The sequence below is a fragment of the Gorilla gorilla genome, chromosome 2 (genome assembly GCF_029281585.2).
Source record: "Gorilla gorilla gorilla isolate KB3781 chromosome 2, NHGRI_mGorGor1-v2.1_pri, whole genome shotgun sequence".
Classification (NCBI taxonomy): domain Eukaryota; kingdom Metazoa; phylum Chordata; class Mammalia; order Primates; family Hominidae; genus Gorilla; species Gorilla gorilla.
In genome coordinates this window covers 171381415-171401176 of record NC_086017.1, presented here as the reverse complement: position 1 = coordinate 171401176, position 19762 = coordinate 171381415, and the positions used below count along the sequence as shown (strand labels likewise).

At 37.5% G+C, this 19762-nt stretch overlaps 1 protein-coding gene across 6 annotated transcripts in view; it reads left to right on the top strand.

The window, feature by feature from the left end:
• Positions 1-18997, top strand: part of IFT80 (intraflagellar transport 80) — a 144443-nt gene extending 125446 nt beyond the window's left edge. For all 6 annotated transcript variants that reach the window (XM_019023796.3, XM_055381922.2, XM_063704339.1 and 3 more), the window contains 2 exons: positions 7426-7549; positions 17351-18997. In XM_019023796.3, coding sequence (XP_018879341.1) covers positions 7426-7549; positions 17351-17461 — 235 coding nt within the window. In that variant the 3' untranslated portion in view covers positions 17462-18997. The remainder of the gene's footprint in view (positions 1-7425; positions 7550-17350) is intronic.
• Positions 18998-19762: the final 765 nt, after the last annotated feature.

The window sequence follows — 19762 nt, the reverse complement described above, 5'->3', positions numbered from 1 at the left end:
GGCAGGAGAATTGCTTGAACCTGGGAGTTCCAGCCTGGGCGACCAGACCGAGACTCCATCTAAATAAATAAATAAATAAGCCATTGTCTTTGTCCTGAATTTATTCATAATTCATAAAGTTTAAGGTAACTAGTTTAGACAGTGTGAATATTTTTTAGATTTTATGTTAAATAACTTATACAAAATTGTATGTATCATTACCCAGCTAATAGAGAAATGGGGAAGAATTGTGTTTATAGCATTCTTTTGACCAGTGTTTTTGAAAAAATATGTTGAAATCACAGACACTACTCTTGCTATAGCATTCTGAATACTGTAGAATTTAACAAAAAAAATTTTAAGATAATGGTCTTTATCTTAAAAAGCTTATAACCTAATTAGGAATTCCATTTCATTGTCATTAATAATAGTCAAATGTCAAAATGATGAAGAGTATTGCACATAGAATGAATATTAACTACCTAATATGTAAAGGTAATGTAAAATGTTTCTGCTGTTCAGGAAGCATATAATCCATAAGGGGAAAGATAACATAAATATCTGCAAAGATAAATAATTAGAGAGATAAACAGTAATCCAGTAAAAACAATATAAACAATGGTACCAGCAGTACATAATTAACTGCTTGGTGACCATTAATAATCATTTTGCAGCATTCCTCCTTTTAGATTGATACGGTTCAGTACATCAATTCTGTAAAAAAAACTTCCATCTAAAGAATAAAAAATGACCGACATACTAATGTTTAGTGGGAACATACAGAGGTTGAAATAGTACTTCTAAACACTGGCCTCCACTTACTCAGTGGTTATGATGTGCTAGGAATTAATTGTGCTAGACACTTTCTATATATCATGTCGTTAGGTTATCTCAGCAACTCCAGAAGTTTAGATATTACCAGCCCCATTTTACAAATGAGGAAATTGAGGTTTACATATAAATAAGCACAAAATCTAGGATTTGAACCCCCAAGTTGTCTAATATCAAAGAAGAGCTCAATTTATCACTAAGCAATCAATTTTCTATGGCTGGTACCATTGCATATATCATTTTGTTTTTTTTGAGACGGAGTCTCGCTCTGTCATCCAGGCTGGAGTGCGGCGGCACGATCTCGGCTCACTGCAACTTCTGCCTCCTGGGTTTAAGTGATTATCCTACTTCAGTCACCTAAGTAGCTGGGATTACAGGCTAATTTTTGTACTTGTAGTAGAGACGGGCTTTCACCATGTTGGCCAGGCTGGTCTCGAACTCCTGACCTCAAGCGATCTGCCTGCCTTGGCCTCCCAAAGCACTGGGATTACAGACGTAGCCACTGCACCCGGCCGTGCTTATGTTGTTTTTACTGGATTACTATTTCTCTCTTTATTTATCTTTGCAGATATTAAATCGTCTTTCCTCTTACAGATTATATACTTCCTGAAGAGCAGAAACATTTCACATTATCTATACATAGTAGGTAGTTAATATTCATGCTCTTACTCTCTATGCAATACTCTTCATCATTTTGCAGCATTCCTCCTCTTCAAACATTTATTGGGTGTAGATACATGCAGTGAGTGAGTAGGTATCACAGAAGAAGGTGAGGAAATTTGCCTCTGATGGCCTATAATATAACCTTCTGAACATTTCTTGTACCTCCTTGACCCAAATGAAACCTGCCTTTATTTGGAAGAGAAGGTAGAGAAGAGAACACCACTTCTCTACCAGTCCTCTCAAATGGAGTCAATTTATTCTCTCCACTCTACATTCCTTAGGATCCAGTGTGAGTGGAGTTGGTGTCCTTTTTGCCTCCCTCATCTTTACTTCCCTATCTTATAAAATCTCCAGTCCTTTAAGGCTTATATCATGTGTCTCTACTTATTTTTTGCTGAGACCTCAAACTTTCCCTGCTATCCTTATATCCTGTTCCCCGCATGCCCCCCTTCACCTTCCAATTCTCAGTAAGGGACCTTGTCTTGAGATCATTAGATCTCAGGGAGAGGGAAAACAAGAAGGTCAAAGAAGATGTAATGAGGAAAGAGAATGAATTCTGGGTGCTCCTCCATTCTTCTTATCTCCTGGCATCTCCTTTTCCTGTGTTTCTTGCTTTTACCTAATTGTAAGCCAGTGGTTTGGTCAGGTGCTGGTAGAGATCTCTGAGTCTACCTGACAAGATGATAAAGATCCCAGAGCATTGTTCCTGGATTCTGACCATTATTTATACACTACACTATCTATACACTTAAGACTCCAAAATATGCATCTCTCATCTAGCCTTCTGTTCTGCCCATATTTGCTTCCAGAATTCAATTCTCCAACTGCCTACTTAACATTTCCATTAGATATCTCACATTTTTTAGCTCAAATTTATGTTTATTCCCTCATAAACCTGGTCCTCCTCCAGCCTAATTTATCTTATCATTCTTTCAGCTGTACAAAGCTGGAAATGTAGAAGTTACTTTTAACATTTTCCTCACCTTCCCCCTCCCTATTATCAACCATTTCCCTCCCAAATGCCTCTAACACTCATCCACTTCACTACCAGTACCATTACGTAAGTTGATCCAAGTTTTTCTGCTTAATGTCATCACTGATCTCCCTATATCTACTCTGTCTCTTTCCTACCCATTCTTCACTCTGCAGTCATAGTGATCTTTTCACAATGGAAATCTGATCGTATCACTCTTGACCTCTGATTCACTTCAATAAAGCCCACTTCAGTGAAATTCATAGTTTCCCATTGCTTTTAGCATAAATATCAAGATTGGATAAGAAAGGACTGCAAATATTCAGCAAAAGTAATTATAGCTGCTAAGAAACTCTCAGGAAGCTTATATATTGTTTTTATTTCTAAGTTCTACAGGTATTTCTGAAACAATTTGGAGTATTTGTTCCAACTGCACATTCATTCATTCATTCATTCAACAGATAATTAAGTGTAATCGCTTGGTATCCGTGAGATGGGTAAGGATTGGTTCCAGGACCCCCAAGATACCAAAATCTGGGATGCTCAAGTTCTTCGTATAAAATGGCGTAGTGTTTACATATAACCTATGCACAGGGCTAGCTGCAGGGAAGGCCCACATTGAATATGTGTATAGAACAGAGCTGTAGTAGATTTTTTTGTACAAGTGTAAGGTAATGGTTAAGCTATCTAACAATTTGAATTTGTTTACCTTTAATTGACTTTCTACATCCAGTTCATAAGGCCCAGTAGGGAGTGGGATATACAAGTTTAATGTTCATGAGAGATCCTAGACATTGAGGGGAAAGCCAGTGAAGGAATTATCAGTCTACAGACAGTAGTTGAGGCCATGAGTATGGCTGAGGTTAATCACGAAAACTTAAGAAAAGAGAGCAGCAAGCAGATATCTGCTGAATACCAATATTTAAGGGTGTGCTTTAAGAAGAGAAGTTAGCAATAGAGATCAGAAGGGATGAAAAGATGGAATTTAAAAAAATTGTTTATTATGGAAAATTTCAAACACATACAAAAGTAGAGAGAATAGTCTGAATGTACCCATCATTCACTTCGACAATGATCAATTTGTGAACAATTTCTACCCTTACCCTACCATTTATTTTAAAGCAGACCCCAATCATTATATCATTTTTTCTGTAAATATTTCAGCATGTATCTCTAAATTTTTTTTAACATAGCCACAATATTGCGGTCATACCTTAAAAAGTAAACAGTAATTATATTCACTGTTCTTATTTCTCTGTTTCACTCATAAGTGTTTTGTTTTGTTTTATGGTTTGTTTGAATCAGAATCCAATAAAGATCCACACACTGTGATTGGTTGATATGTTCTTAAATTTGTTTTAATCTATAGCTTCTCCTATTCTTTTTTGTGTTTTCTTGCAATTTTCCCATTGAAGAAACTGGACCTATAGAATTTACCATAGTGTGGACATTATTGGATCTTTGGACAAACATTGCATCTTTGTGGTGTACTTTAACATAGTCCTCTGTCCCCTGAATTAGTTGCAAATTGGTTGTTGAATCTAGGAACTTGATTAGATTTAGGTTTTTTTTTTTTTGATAAGACTTCATTATAGTAGTGTTAGATGTTTTTGTAATGACTGGCTGTAGTGGTTTTTCATGGTATTTTTTGTGATTTAGTAGCCATTGATGATCATTGCCCAAATCTATTAATTTGAGCTTACAAAATGGTGATATTCTATCATTCCAGAAGGATAGAATTTGTTAGATGCTAAATACATTAGATTGCTTTTAATATCCCTGAATCTCTATATTTGTTTAAATCCTCTAGAAGGGAACAGATTTTGTTTTGTTCATATGTGATATTCCACTTGAGAAGCATAGTCTTGCTGGTTTATGCTTCTGTCTTTCATGTTTGAATTTGAAAATTGCCTGCAACCTAATAAGATACAGCTCTTGAAGAGTTATAGGTAAGCAAGTTATCTGTTTGCTATCCACTTTGGACATTTGGTAGTAGTCTGTTCTCACAAACTGAAGTTAAGAGAGGTAGAAACTAGAAACTCTAAATATGCATGTTAATCCTTTATGTGCGTATTAATAAAAATAATTTCTAATTTACCAGTTATACAAAGTGATTTTGCTTCATTCAAGTTATGCAAAAATCATATTTTGAAGTTATAACATCTTTTTATATAACTTCCTTCTATTTAAAATACATGGATTTATTCCAGTCTTAGAATCTAATGTCACATTTGTTTGGTTGCCAAATAACCATTTTAAAACTAGAGACATACTGTTCCCAAAACCCTTATATAATTTGGAGTAAGTTCCCTCCTAAATGTGGAGAAGAAACATTTTTTTACCCAGTATGTGCTTTTAGAGAACATTTAAAATAGCACATATCATTTGAATGTTTACCCTTAGCCATTGCTATTCAATCGATACATATTTTATTATAATAATAATAATAATGATAGATAATTCTTAGGATCTAGCATCTAAATGCAGGATTAGACATCATATTCTATTCTTTCTACATAATTAAATGTATTGATGTTTCATACCATAGTATCTCATTCGGAATTTTGGAAAAGCTCCAACCCAGGATGGATGATTTTATGTACTCCCCATTGAGAATACTTTCAGTTTTGCACAATCAAGATCTCCTTCCCTGATCATGTACAATCATAAAGAAAGAATGGGAGATGGAGCTTCTAAGGTGACAAAAAAAAGTAGCTCATCAGTCTCCACTCACACATACACCACTGGAATCAGAGCCTTAGGGATATACATGGGGGGATTATATGGGAGAGGGTTAGCAGAACTGAGGCATCTTTACTTCTGTTTCTCCTTTTTTGAGCCTCTGTGAATTGCTTTTTGCCTTCTTTATCTTCCACTTTCCCCCTCTATATTCTAGTAACTTTACATTCTTTTCTGCCTGTTTTTTTTTCTGAAAGATGTAAGGTCACAGAGGAATGAGGGAATTTTGTGAGAATGTGTGATGGTAGCAAATACTGACCCTTGGATTTCACAATACAGTGTATGTCAATTTATATATAAGAAATCATTTTGCCCAATTTTGGCATTGCCATTTGTATTATATATAACTTACATTCATAATTTTTTCATATTAAGTGTTTAATATCTCTCAAAAGTCTATCAGTTGTCAATCAATACATACACCATGTCTAAAATACTTTTAAAAGTGACTATTTAGTTTGATCAATAGTAAGGCAAACCAAGCCAGGCACGGTGGCTCACAGCTATAATCCCAGCACTTTGGGAGGCCAAGGCAGGCAGATCACTTGAGGTCAGGAGTTCAAGACCAGCCTGGCCAATGTGGTGAAACCACGTCTCTACTAAAAATACAAAAATTAATTGGGTATGGTGGCGGATGCCTGTATTCCCAGCTACGTGGGAGGCTGAGGCAGAAGAATTGCTTGAACCCTGGCAGCAGAGGTTGCAGTGAGCCAAAATCATGCCACTGCACTCCAGCCTGGGCGGCAGAATGAGACTCCATCTAAAAAAAAAATAGTAAGCCAAACCAAAGCAGGCCAAAAATGAACCAGATTTTCCTAGTGAAGAGTCTAGTTGCAAAAAATCTAATCAGTAGTCAGCTTTGCTAAAACAACAGACTTATAATAGTTGGCTCTGATAAATCCTGACTGGAATATTCAGAAGTCATATGTCATATTAGAAAGCAAGAGAACTTGAGAAATAATGTGCTTTTGACTATTATGATGACTGTTATCTTATTTTGAAACAAGATGACAGTGAACAGTGTAAGAGAGCTATAGTCCACTGGATTGTTCCCGACTCAACTAATATGAGTTATGCACAGGATTGCAGTGGCTGAGGTGCTGTCCAAAACCCACATGTGAAAGTAAGCCTGGAACTGAGGATTAATCTTTTTATTTTCCTGCAAATTATCATCAGTGTATATATTTTATGTGTTTAGTTTATACCACTGTTTTCAGCAGCAATTTATTTAGTTATCATCTACCATTTAAATAAAATATTACTTTAAAATAACTTGCATAAATATTGATTGAATTATAAAACTTAAATGACTGTCAACTTTTCCTGAGACTCAGATGGCAAAAGGCATTTTCTCAGACTTCTTAGCCTCAATTTGTTATTTTCATAAGATTTTTAATTTGCTATAGTAATAATGTAAAGATACCAGTTTTTAATTTTATAAACTCAGTATAGACTTATGAAAATGGTCAAAATAATGGGACCACTTACACTGTGGGGAAGTTCATTCACTTGAATTACAGGATGATTTCAAAAATATTTTCTTTTTTTTTTTTTGAGTCTCGCTCTGTCACCCAGGCCGGAATGCAGTGGCGCGATCTCAGCTCACTGCGACTTCCACCTCCCAGATTCAAGCGATTCTCCCGCCTCAGCCTCCCAAGTAGTTGGGGTTACAGGCATGTACCACCATGCCCAGCTAATTTTTGTATCTTTAGCAGAGACAGGGTTTCGCCATGTTGGCCTGGCTAGTCTTGAACTCCTGACCTCAAGTGATCCTCCCACCTTGGCCTCCCAAAGTGCTGGGATTACAGGCATGAACCACTGTGCCCAGCCTCAAAAATATTTTCAATGCATATTTACCACATATGTACTCTGTATTACTCACCAAAGAGAAATGTCTCCCTTCAATAAGTGTATTGGCTAGTGGAGAAAAAAGACTCATAATAATTGTACTATAAGGAGTGCTGTAATAATAGTATATATATAAATGGTATGAAGCATAGATAAGATAATAGTCATTTATTTCTACAAGAAGAGCTGGTCAGGGAGAAGAGGCCATGTTTGATCTGGGCCCTGAAGTATATAAGTAGGAATTTGCAAGATGGATGAGGTAGAAAATGGTATTTCATATTGTGAAATAAACAGAGGGAAGAGCCATTTGTCTTATCCCCAACTCCAGAACTCTACTACTCATGGAGTCTGACACAAACAATGTTAATAATCTGTTTTATTTCTCATTATAGGGCACTGGAATTGGCTGTAAAATACAAAACACATGTTGATACAGTTCTTGCTTACCGTCAAAAGTTTTTGGAGACATTTGGTAAACAGGAAACTAATAAACGATACTTGCATTATGCAGAAGGCGTAAGTATTTCACAATTTTGTATAATAATACATATGCTTTATAAGTATATGTCATATTCATCCTAATGAGACAAAATGTGAATGATTCAAATTTTGAATCTTTTAACCTCTAAAAGAATTACTTTTTGCCTTATGACATCTTATTTTGACTGTAATTATAGTACTAAATTTTTCTCTGGAATCTTGCAGGCATATTTTGATTAACTCAAGTCTGTCTTCATAATATTCCATTTGTGCTAAGGTTGGGTGCTATTTGATATTTTTAGATAAATAATATAGATGGGTGGAATAAAAGCTTCTAACTCTTAAATTTCACCTGCCACCAGCTGCCTCTTCTGCTGCAGGGGAAATATATATGCACAGAGGGCACTGACCAGAAAATGCATAGTTGGTCACTTTGTAGAATTCTAGAAAGCTAGGTTGCACCTCCTAGAAGTGCCTAGTCTAGGTGGATTTCACTACCTAGAACCAAAGAAGACTCAGCCTTTGCCTCCCAGGCTCCTACCAGAATCTCAGATTTTATTACTCTAATTAGAAGAAAGTCATTCTGGGATGCAGTGGTGCATGCCTGTAGTCCCAGCTACTTGGGAGGCTGAGGCAGGAGGACTGCTTGAGCCCAAGAATTCAAGGCCAGCCTGGGCAACATAGCAAGACCCCACCTCTAAATAAACAAATAAAAATAAAAAGAAGGAAGTCATTCCAGTATAGATCAGCCCACAAGGAGACCCAGAATGAGTTTGCCCCATTGCCTAGAGCATAACTGATTATAGCCACTTAGCCAGATTCTTTTAGGCTCAGACAGCAGAAACAGAGCTCATGTCACTAGCCATATAGATCCAAGAAGCTTGACTCCTAAGAACTGTGATTGCAAGACAGGGCTGACCTTTCTTTCAGCTCTGTGAACCACTTTCTTTAGCCTTTTATTCATTCATTTATTCAAAAAATGTATGATATCTCACTCTGGCCTAGACACTGTGCTAGGGGTTAAAATCAGATACAGCCTCTTATGTCTCTTTGGAGCTTATAGATTATGTGGGAGCATACCTTCTTGGTATAGAATAAAATGGAATGTTCTGATTGATCATAGGGGCAGACTGGGTTAGAGGAGCCTTAGGAAGAGGAGAGAAGATAGAGAGAAGGCACCCACAATTTCTATTAAAGCCAACATTATCTACTTATTGTATTTAGAATACGTAGTGTCTTGATTACATTTTTGCACTTCAGAACAATTTTCATGTTAGTGAGGCCTTTGAGACCATTCTTAGAGTTTAGCAGTGCAACTTCGACATCTGGATCCAGGATAGCTACAAGTTGTGGGTTTCATAGTAGAAAGGAGACATGTTTTATAGAAGCTCCACAAACCTTTTTTTGATTTCATTTGGAACCTGCTTAGTACTGAAGTGAATCCTGGGAGTTTGGGCATACTCTACTATTAGGACAAACACAGCATCCCTGGGATCTCTGGAGCTCCACTCTGATTCATAATATATGACAGCAGCCACCACCAAAACAGTGCTAAGCAGCCCAAAGAACTGTGACACAAAGGTCAGGTAATCTGATCTTTGTGTCACAGTTTTGAATATATGATCATATGTTAAAACTGAGCACCCACCTTGTTTATTGTATAATTTTAAAGCAGATTAAACTACTCTGCTTTTTCCTCCTTGCCATCAATATTTTTTCAATATTCACATTTGATACTTTTGAGAACATAGGAAATATAGTTCTGATCAGGTGTGGTGGCTCAAGCCTATAATCCCAACACTTTGGGAGGCTGAGGCAGGAGGATCACTTGAGTCCAGGAGTTTGAGACCAGCTTAGGCAACATAGTGAGATCCCACCTGTACAAAAAATTTAAAAATTAGCTGGACATGGTGGCTCATGCTTGTAGTCCCAGCTACTTGGGAGAGGTAGGAGAATCACCTGAGCCTGGGAGGTCAAGGCTGAAGTGAGTTGAGATCATGCCACTGCACTCCAGCCTAGGTGACAGAGTGAGATCCTGTCAGAATGAAAGAAAAGAGAGAAAGAGAAAAAGAGAAAGAGAGAAGGAAGGAAGGAAAGAAGAGGGGGGGAGGAGAAAGAAAAGAAAGTCCTTACTATGAAGAAAATTATATTTTAGATAGCAAAAACTTAACATCTTTATCATCTTTTTCATTATACATATATTTCAACTGTTACCAAAATATAATACTTTAATCATAAGAGTACCAGAACAACATGGCTTTCTTAGGTATTTTAGGGTTTTTTTTTTTCCATCCAGAAACTATATAGGTTACTTTGACTCCCTATGGTACTATGTTCTCATTTCCTACTTTTCTTCATAAATGTCATTTGGAGTTAACTAAAAATCATAAAGCAGTATTTTATGATGAAAATTATTTTTTTCTTAAAAATTTCCCACCAGTGAAATAAAATGCAACCCTGGGAAAATAGCTCTTGGGGATATCTGCATTACTTGCTGACCTTTTGGTTTCATTTAAGTCTATAATCTAGTCATAATATATCATCCATATTTATCTTTGCCAGACTTATGATTATATAAATGCTTTATTTCAGAACTAAGAGTTAAATAGAAAGGGGTCTTTTAAAAATAACATTGAGAAATTTATTCTAGATATCTGGTGATTTTGGTGGGCTCACAATGCATACCATCTGGAAATTTATAAACGAATGGAATCTACCATAAGGGAAGAAGTGAGAAGTTTGATAGACACTTAGTTTATGAGCCCTGAAATGTTATTTGGCCATTTCTAATTTAAAATATGGCAATCTGGGATTTTTACAAGGAGTACTGTTTTCCAACAACCCTGATATTTAGAGTTATTTTACTTGGTCTACAATAGTGTTCTGTAAATATTTATAAAACAAATTTTAAATCTAGCAAATAAAATCCACTCAAAGAATACATTTATTATATTAAATATATACTCTGCACAGGAAGAAAAGTAGATCTGGGAAATACTTCAGACATTTGCTAGGAAAAAGAAAAAGAGTGAAAGAAATCAAACTCATGAGCAGGATTTCAGAAAGTTTAAAATTTTGAAGATCTGAGTCAACACTCTACTTAGGACAAACCACTTTAGGCTTAGCTACTACCGAAAAGCTGCTTTACAGGTTTTAAGTTTGGAGGAATTGTTAATAGTGAGGAGTTGTTAGCTGATTACTGATTTGCTGGGTAATTATTTACCTTTTATTCATTCAGTATTTATTGAGTGCCTCCTGTAGACAGTGTTTTCTCCTTAGTGCTTGGGATATAATAGTAAACGTGACAGACACTGGCCCTGGCTTTATGAAGTTTATATTCAAATGGAGGTGACAGTTGTCTAGGTAATTGTTCATTTCAATTGTGATAATTGCCTTGAAGGAGATGTACGTGGTGCTATAAGACTTTATGAATGGGGGTCCTGACCTGTGGTGAGGCAATCAGCAGAGACTGTTCTAGCAAAGAGCATTATATTTGAACTCAGCTTTAGAGGATGAATAGTAGAAGCTCACTGCAGGGTAGAGGTTGGGTGGGAGATGAGAATAACATGTTCCAGGAGAGGGAAGGCTTTGAAGTAGGAAAGAGTAAAAGCAGTGGAGGGATTGACTTTAGGGTTTCATAGGTTAAATTAAATAAGAGAAGCCATTGGAGGGCAATAACATGATCACTTTTTCCTTTTAAAATCCTGATTCCGCAAGGTGCGGTGGCTCATGCCCATAATCCCAGCACTTTGGGAGGCTGAGATGGGAGGATCACTTGAGTCTAAGAGTTTGGAGACCAGCCTGGGCAACATGGTTAAACCCTGTCTCTACCAAAAAAAAAAAAAAAAAAAAAAAAAGTTGGCTGGACATGGTGACATGCACCTGTAGTTCCAGCTACTCTGGAAGCTTAGGTGGGAGAATCACTTGAGCACCAGAGGCAGAGGTTGCAGTTAGCTGAGGTCACGCCACTACACTCCAACCTGGGCCACAGAATGAGACTCCATCTCAAAAAATAAAATAAAATAAAATCCTGATCCCTGGCCAGGCACAGAGTCTCATTCCTGTAATCCCAACACTTTGGGAGGCTGAGGTGGGAGGATTGCTTGAGTCTAAGAGTTCAGCAGCCAGCCTGGGCAACATGGCGAAATCTTGTCTCTACCAAAAAAAAAAAAAAAGTAACTGGGCATGGTGGCATGTACCTGTAGTTCCAGCTACTCTGGAAGCTTAGGTGGGAGAATCACTTGAGCCTAGGAGACAGAGGTTGCAGTGAGCCGACCGAGGTCACGCCACTGCACTCCAACCTAGGCAACAGAGCAAGACTCCATCTCCCAAAAAATATATAATCCTGATTCCTGGCTATGCGCAGTGGCTCAAGCCTGTAATCCCAACACTTTGGGAGGCTAAGGTGGGAGGATCACTTGAGCCCAGGAGTTCAAGACCAGCCTGGGCAATATAGTGAGACATTGTCTCTATTAAAAATAAATAGGCTGGACGCAGTGGCTCACGCCTGTAATCCCAGCACTTTGGGAGGCCGAGGTGGGCAGATCACAAGTTCAGGAGATCGAGACCATCCTAACACAGTGAAACCCCGTCTCTAGTAAAAATACAAAAAATTAGCAGGCGTGGTGGCATGCACCTGTAGTCCCAGCTACTCAGGAGGCTGAGGCAGGAGAATTGCTTGAACCTGGGATTTGGAGGTTGCAGTGAGTTGAGATCATGCCACTGCACTCCAGCATGGGCAACAGAGTGAGACTCCGTCCCCACAAAAAATAAAATAAAAATAAAGAAATACATAATCAATAAAATAAAATCCTGATTCCTAAAAATAAATGGAAACAACAGTTTTTACAAAATTATCTTAAGATTTTGCCAGTCAGTTGAAGGAGATGAAAATAAGAGCAAACGTACGAGTTATTGAATGAATGAGGAAGAATCCTGAGTGACTGCTCTGGACCCTGGGTGGTTGGAATACTGTTTGGGAAAAGTCATTGAAAGGTCTTAATACCAGGATAAGAGAATAGACTTCGTAATGAAGGCAATGGGAAGACTTGGAGATTTGTAATCAAGAGAATGACTTGAAAGATAACGTCAGACGTGAAAGATAGCTTAGAGGCGAGCGTGGTGAGTAGGAGACTAGTTAGGAAGTTACTATAATAATCCCACTAGGAAATGGAAAGGGTATGATTAATTTAAGAAAAATTTTAGAAGTAAAATTAAGAGAACAGTTGTGACTGGGGGTGGGAGGAGAGGTGGTGAGGTAAGGCAGGGCATTTGAGAATGACTTCAACATTTCTAGTGTGGGCAGCTGATAGATGGGAATGCCATTAATCTAAAGAATACATAAGAATATACACATTTTGGACCTTTGAGTTTGAATACATGAAAATATACCATTTTGTATGTGTTTAGAGTGTCTATCAGTTGTCCAGAAGGAGGTATCTAGAAGGCAATTAGAAATATAAATATGAACACAAAAGGACATTGACAAGGGAGAAATAAGGGCTAGAAAACTAAATTTATTGCCTTGACCATCTAGGTATAGTTGAAGCTATAAGAATTGATATTTCTTAGGGAAAGTGTGAGAAAGCTATGGTTGGACCCTGGTGAATATTAACAGTTAAGAGGTTGTTGAAGGAAACCAAAATATGACACCCCAAAATATGTCTCTTTGACACTTACATTTTTGAGCTAAAGACAAGCTGCAGCAAATGGAAGAGCTCTATTCTCCCCCTTTTCCTCCTAAAGACAAAATATAAATTCTCCTTTACTAGAGACAACTCTTGTCAGCTCAGGGACGACTCCAGAGCAATCTACCAAAAAACCTTACTCCGTGGCTGGGCGTGGTAGCTCACCCCTGTAATCTCAGCACTTTGGGAGACCAAGGCAGGAGGATCATGTAAGCCAAGCCCAAGAGTTCAGGACCAGCCTGGGTAACAAAGTGAGACCTTGTCTCTACAAAAAATTTAAAAAATTAGCCAGGTGTGGTAGCATACACCTGTGGTCCCAGCAAGAGGTTGAGGCTGCGGTGAGCCATGTTTGGGCCACCACACACCAGCCTGGGTGACAGAGCAAGACCCTGTCTCAAAAATAGAACAAACCTCACCTGATTAGTTTCTTCCCATATATTTTTTTCCCATGGTTTCCAATCTCTGGAAGCCTAAAACTGTTTTCACTTCTCTAAAAACAGTCTTGTCACATCTTTAAAATTTATTGTTCTTTGTTGAAAATGCTATGTAACCCAGAGTTCCAAGACACTGTTTTGAGTTACCTTTCATTGAGATTTCTCCTGCTGTGATGTACGCTGCACATATTATTGAACCGGCTTGTTTTTCTCTTTTAACCTATCTCTCCCATCAATAAACTTACAAGCGTTGAGGAGAAATGATATTTCTTCTCCAACATTGTCTAGGGAGCAGAATATAGGGGGAAAAAGAGAAAGAAAGAAGCAGCATTTAGAAAGGAGAGCAGGAGCCAGAAGAGAATGGTATTATACAGTCTGAGAGATTTTTCAAAGAGCAGTGGTCAGCAAGGTCCAGAGAAGGCTCTTATTCCAGGGCCGTCCGTGTACTTCTGCATGTCACCATGCCCTTCTCCAGATATACACATGGGTCTCACTCATCTCCTTCAGGTCCCCCCCCCCCTTTTTTTTTTTTTTTTTTTGAGACAGGGTCTCACTTTGTTGCCCAGGCTGGAGTGCAGTGGCACAATGACAGCTCACTGTGACCTCAACATAGCCAGACTCAAGCGATCCTCTCACCTGAGCCCTCTAAGTAGATGGGACTAGAGATGAATGCCACCAAGCCCAGCTAAATTTTTTATTTTTTTGTATAGACAGGGTCTCACTATGTTGCCCAGGCTGGTCTTGAACTCCTGGGCTCAAGCAGTCCTCTTGCCTTGGCCTCCCGTGAAGTAAACTGATGACATTGCAACCTCCTATTCTATTCCTGGTGCTCACTATCTCCCTTCTCTATTTTCAAAATCTTTACCGCTTCTGGCATACTAGATATATTTTTTGTTTTGTTTATTATCTGCCTTTTCCATTTTTATCTGTCTTTGTTTATTATCTCTCTATGAAGACAGTGATTTCTATCTTTTTGTTCACTGGTGAATCCTTGTACCTCAGACAATCCTTGATATATACTAAGCACTAAATATTTGTTGAATGAAAAATTGAATCATACAGAGAAGGTATATAAGATAAGGACTGAAAACAGCTGATGGTGGTTTTAGTGCAAAGTTCTTAAAGTGTCACAGGATCAGAATTATAGTGGACAGGGAAGAGAATGAGAGTCAGGAATGAGAAGAAGAAGGATGGTAGCTTGCAGGGAGAAGACAGCATAGAGAGCCAAGGATGATGAGAGCGAGTCAGTGAAAAGAAGGACATTTAATGTGTGAGGAATAATTGAAGTCAGATGTCCTAGAGGAGTCAAAGAAAATGGAATCAGAGACATATGTTAAGAGGTTGGCCTGAGACGGAAGAGAAAGATAATGATGGGTGTAGATACAGGTAAGTTCGTGAATGCAAGGAAGGAAAATAAAGTGAATTCATACCTGATGGCCACTATATTCTCTGTAAAGTAGGAAGCTGATCTTCAGCTGAGAGGAAGAGAAAGAGAAATGTGTTAGAGGATGGAGAGCCTTTTGGTATGATTTTGAAATTGCTTCTAGGTGACTAAGAATTGGCTAGCGAGTAGAATAAGGAGTGCCAGATAATGTTGGCAGTCCCTATACTAGCAAAAGATGGATTTTAGTGTAGAAATCACTTGACAACTATCAGAGAACATTCTTATCTAAAACCTACTATTAAAGATATTCTAATCCATGAACTTAATTATCTGTAGAACACTTTTTAAAACTAGATCAATGCCAAAGCGAAAGTGAAACATTTATTTTCAGTAGGACAGCTATCCACTGACACCCTGATTTGTATTATAACAAATAACTGATACAGATATCATCAATTTACTTGCAACAGAGCAGCAGTTGTTCAGTATATTATCAATGTATGGTTTTATTGTGATTGATTTGAGAAATGTATGTAAGTCAATTTAAGGCTGGAAGAAACCCAAAGCATCCATCAAGTTTCGTCTTCTCTATAAGTGTTTTGTTAGACATAGAAATGAGTGCTTTGCCATTTAAAAAATATCAGATTTTGCCCTGATTGAAAAAATGAGTCTTTCAAATAATCTAACATCTGCTTGGCTTTTCAATGAGCTGTCACTTGCATCTTAGCACAGACATTTGTCTTCTATGAGTAAGAGGAATTCTTTTATTAATTCATCTATTTTATGTATTATACATAAGCATATGGCATTGTTATTTTAAATAAAGGTGAGCCAAAATATTTACAAATTGCTTCACAGCAATTCAGATATGGGGTATTGGAATTAAAAAAAATACTTAATTTCTTTAACCTCCAGCATAAGATAAAAGAGGCATGAAGTCCTATTAAAGTTAAATTAACCCCTCACTTACTTAAGCTAAATCTGTTCAAGCAGACTGAGATTACTTCATTCTGCTTGAATACTACTTATTCCATTCAACTCCCCTAAACAGAGGTGAAAACCTATTCACTTTTGGCCCAGACTCAGGGGTTTGGATTTATTTCCTGTAAATCAGAGTTAGTTTAATCTATGACCCAATTTTTTCCATGTCTTGCCTCAGAAAGGATAAACATTCCTAAATTAGTGAACTCCAAACTTTGTTAAGTGGTAGAATGTGCTTTCCTAAAGAAGTTGCTCATAGAACTCAGGGGCAGAGTCTATTCCTAACAAGTCTAATGAACTTAGGAGAGGAATAGGGCTGGGCTAGGGGAGGGGAGACTGCATAATGGATAGAAGGGAAGCAAACAAATAAAAATGTTTGCACTTTGCAGTTATTCTTTTCATGTGTTTCCCAGTCTTGCTTTCCCTTCGCTTTCTCTAACATCTTTTCCTCATTGTCTTAATGACCACCATGTCTTCCTTTAAGAGTTGGTGCAAAGGAGCCACTTTCACAGAATATGCTTAGGGGAAGCTAATGAATCCCTGTCTTTCCTCATAACTAGGCTTCCAGTGGAAACTTCAGTATATAAGATGTGAAGCCTATTTGAAAAATGGCTTGGTAACCAGAGTCCGGTCCACTTTTTCCTCGTTTGGAAGACAGCGGTCCATCTCATCCCCTACCTTGTCCCTGAGCACGTGTACACAATCCTAAGGCTCCATGGGACTGTTTAGATGCACCTTTATAAATAGCTGTGACTAGATTTTGGTCTTTTAAATCACAATGAGAGTCTTTGCTTTTTATTATATAATTCTTATTTTTTGGTCTTATTCTTAAAACTACTTTGTGGTTTTTGAGCATTATTTGTTTTTGTTTTTTTGAGACAGGACCCTTGCTCTGTCACCCAGGCTGGAGTGCAATGGTGCAATCACGGCTCACTGCAGCCTTGACCTTGAGGGCTTAGTTGATTCTCCCACCTTAGCCTCCCTAATAGCTGGGACTACAGGTGTGTGCCACCACACCCAGCTACTTTTTTTATTTTTTGTATTTATTTTCCCATCTCGGAACTTTGCCATGTTGCCCAGGATGTTGTGAAACTCCTAGACTCAAGCAATCCACCCACCTCAGCCTTCCATACTATTAGGATTACAGGAGTAAGCCACTATGCCTGGCCAAGCATTATTTCTTCTTCTTAACTTTGATGCTCTCTTTTTCTCTAATCTTTTGATGCTCTCTTTTTCTCTAATCTTTTGGAAGTCACACAGTCTATCTGTTTACTCTTAGTTACTTTGGAGTAAACAAAAATGTCTTACACTATCTAAGCATATTTCTTCTTTTTTTTTTTTTCTATTGCAGCTCCAAATAGATTGGGAGAAAATCAAAGCCAAAATTGAGATGGAAATTACAAAAGAAAGAGAGCAATCATCAAGCAGCCAATCCAGCAAGAGTATAGGTTTAAAGCCCTAAATGCCATGCGTATCTTTAAGAAATTTTATCTTTTGAAACACATTCTGATTAACCAAGGGTAAGCATGTTTTGGTTGCTAAAGAAAAAAGCAGAATCTTTAAATGAGTATAAGTACTTGCTGTGTATTTAATGTAAAAGTACATGCAGAAAGATGAAACACAAAGTAATTGATGTATTTCTATCTTTTATATTTTTTAGTCCAATAATTAGCAAAATATTACTATGTACTTAAGAGATACCTGTGTAGTGTCGATTATATGTCAGTTTTTTGCCCATTACTTCATCCCTAAATCTTCAGCATGAACAAATATTAATGTTGATAATAAAACATTGGACTCTTTGAAATGTATGTTACCATTAATTTCTATTTGACCTCTAAATTGTAAAATGCCTCCAAAAGTTTATTTATTTATAGAACAAAAATACATGAGGATGGATTTGTACAAATGTATAAAATGTCACTATACACCAAGTTCATAGCAGCATTACTGGAATAGCAAAAGATGGAAACAGCTCAAGTGTCTATCATGAATGGATAAACAAATGTGCCATAATACATACAATGGAATATTATTTAGCCTTAAAAAGGAATGAAATTCTGATAAATACTACCTAGGATAAACCTTGAAAACACTATGCTAAGTGAAATAAGCCAGACACAAAAGGCCAGATATGATGCCACTTTTATGAGGTACCAGCATAGGCAAGTTCACAGAAACAGAAAGGAGAATAGTGGTTGCCAGGGACTGCAGGGAGGAGGAAATGGGGGGTGGGGTTATTGTTTAACAAGTACATAGTTTCTGTTTGGGATGAACAAATTCTGGAAATGGATAGCGATGATGGTTGCTCAACATTGTGAATGTTAATGCCACTAAATTGTACCCACAAAAATGGTTAAAATGGTAAATTTTGTTATGTATATTTTATCATAATTTAGAAAATATATCTAGAATGGGCAAGAAGGATTCTCCTCATTCCTCTCTTGACTTGAGAATGATCAGTCAATAGGCCCTGAAGTCTGAATTTGTGAAAATTTCCTTGGGTGACAAACTTGTTTGATTACTCTTAATTTAGTGTATCCCAAAGTTATTACCACATAGTCTTTTAAACAATAAAACAAATACCCCTTAGAAAGTTTTTTGCAAACCCATTTCTGAAAATGGTACATTATGGGGTGGGTATAGATGCATAGATATGGGATTATGTATGATATATATATATATATGTACGCAAAGGGATAGAGAGATTACCTCTCTTAACCCCCATTTTAATTACTATGTCTAGGTTTTTTAAATAAAAATCTTTTCTTTTTAACATGTTTCTTTTCTTTTCCGGAATATTGGAATATTCTGTTCTTGATCCAGATGAAATCTGATTGAGCAGTGTACTTACAAGTTGTACTGTGTATGTGTTTCCTATATTGTTATATTTCAATAAGAAGCTTAAAATGTTTAAAAATAAATGGTTAAAAGGTTTTATGTTATGTATATTTTACCACAATAAATGCAAAAAATAAAAAGTCTGTGTTCTAAACGATTCTCTCATATCCTAGAATTCAATCCAATTCTAACACTAACTACCTAGAATTAGAAACAGATCCCACAAGTTAAAGGGCAAGGTTCCCAAAAAGACTGCCTTTATTTATTTATTTGTTTATTTATTTTTTGAGACAGGGTCTGGCTCTGTCACCCAGGCTGGAATGCAGTGGCCCGATCACAGCTCACTGCAACCTCCGTCTCCCAGGTTCAAGCAATTCTAGTGCCTCAGCCTCCTAAGTAGCTGGGATTACAAGTGCCCACCACCACACCCAGCTAATTTTTGTATTTTTAGTAGAGACAGGGTTTCACCATGTTGGCCAGGCTGGTCTCAAACTCCTGAATTCCTGACCTCTAGTGATCCATGCTCCTCGGTCTCCCGAGGTGCTGGGATTACAGGCATGAGCCACCACACCTGCCCTAAGACTGCCCTTATTTTAGACTCCAGCCACAATCAGAGTCCCCAGGCTACTCACACTTGTGTCTGACTTGGCTACACATTTGGAGGCTCCCTCAACCCCACTTTAAGTTTGATAATTTGCTAGAAAGATTCCCAGAACTCACAGAAACACGTTACTTACAATTACAGTTTTATTAAAATGATAGAACTCAAGAACAGCCACAGGGAAGACATGCATGGTCTGGGAAAAAGTTGGGGGAGGAAACGTGGAGGGAACATAGAACGTCCATGTCCTCTCCTCGTGGAATCGAGGCATGTCATCTTCCTAGCACATCAATGTGTTCACCCACTAGGAAGCTCCCCCGA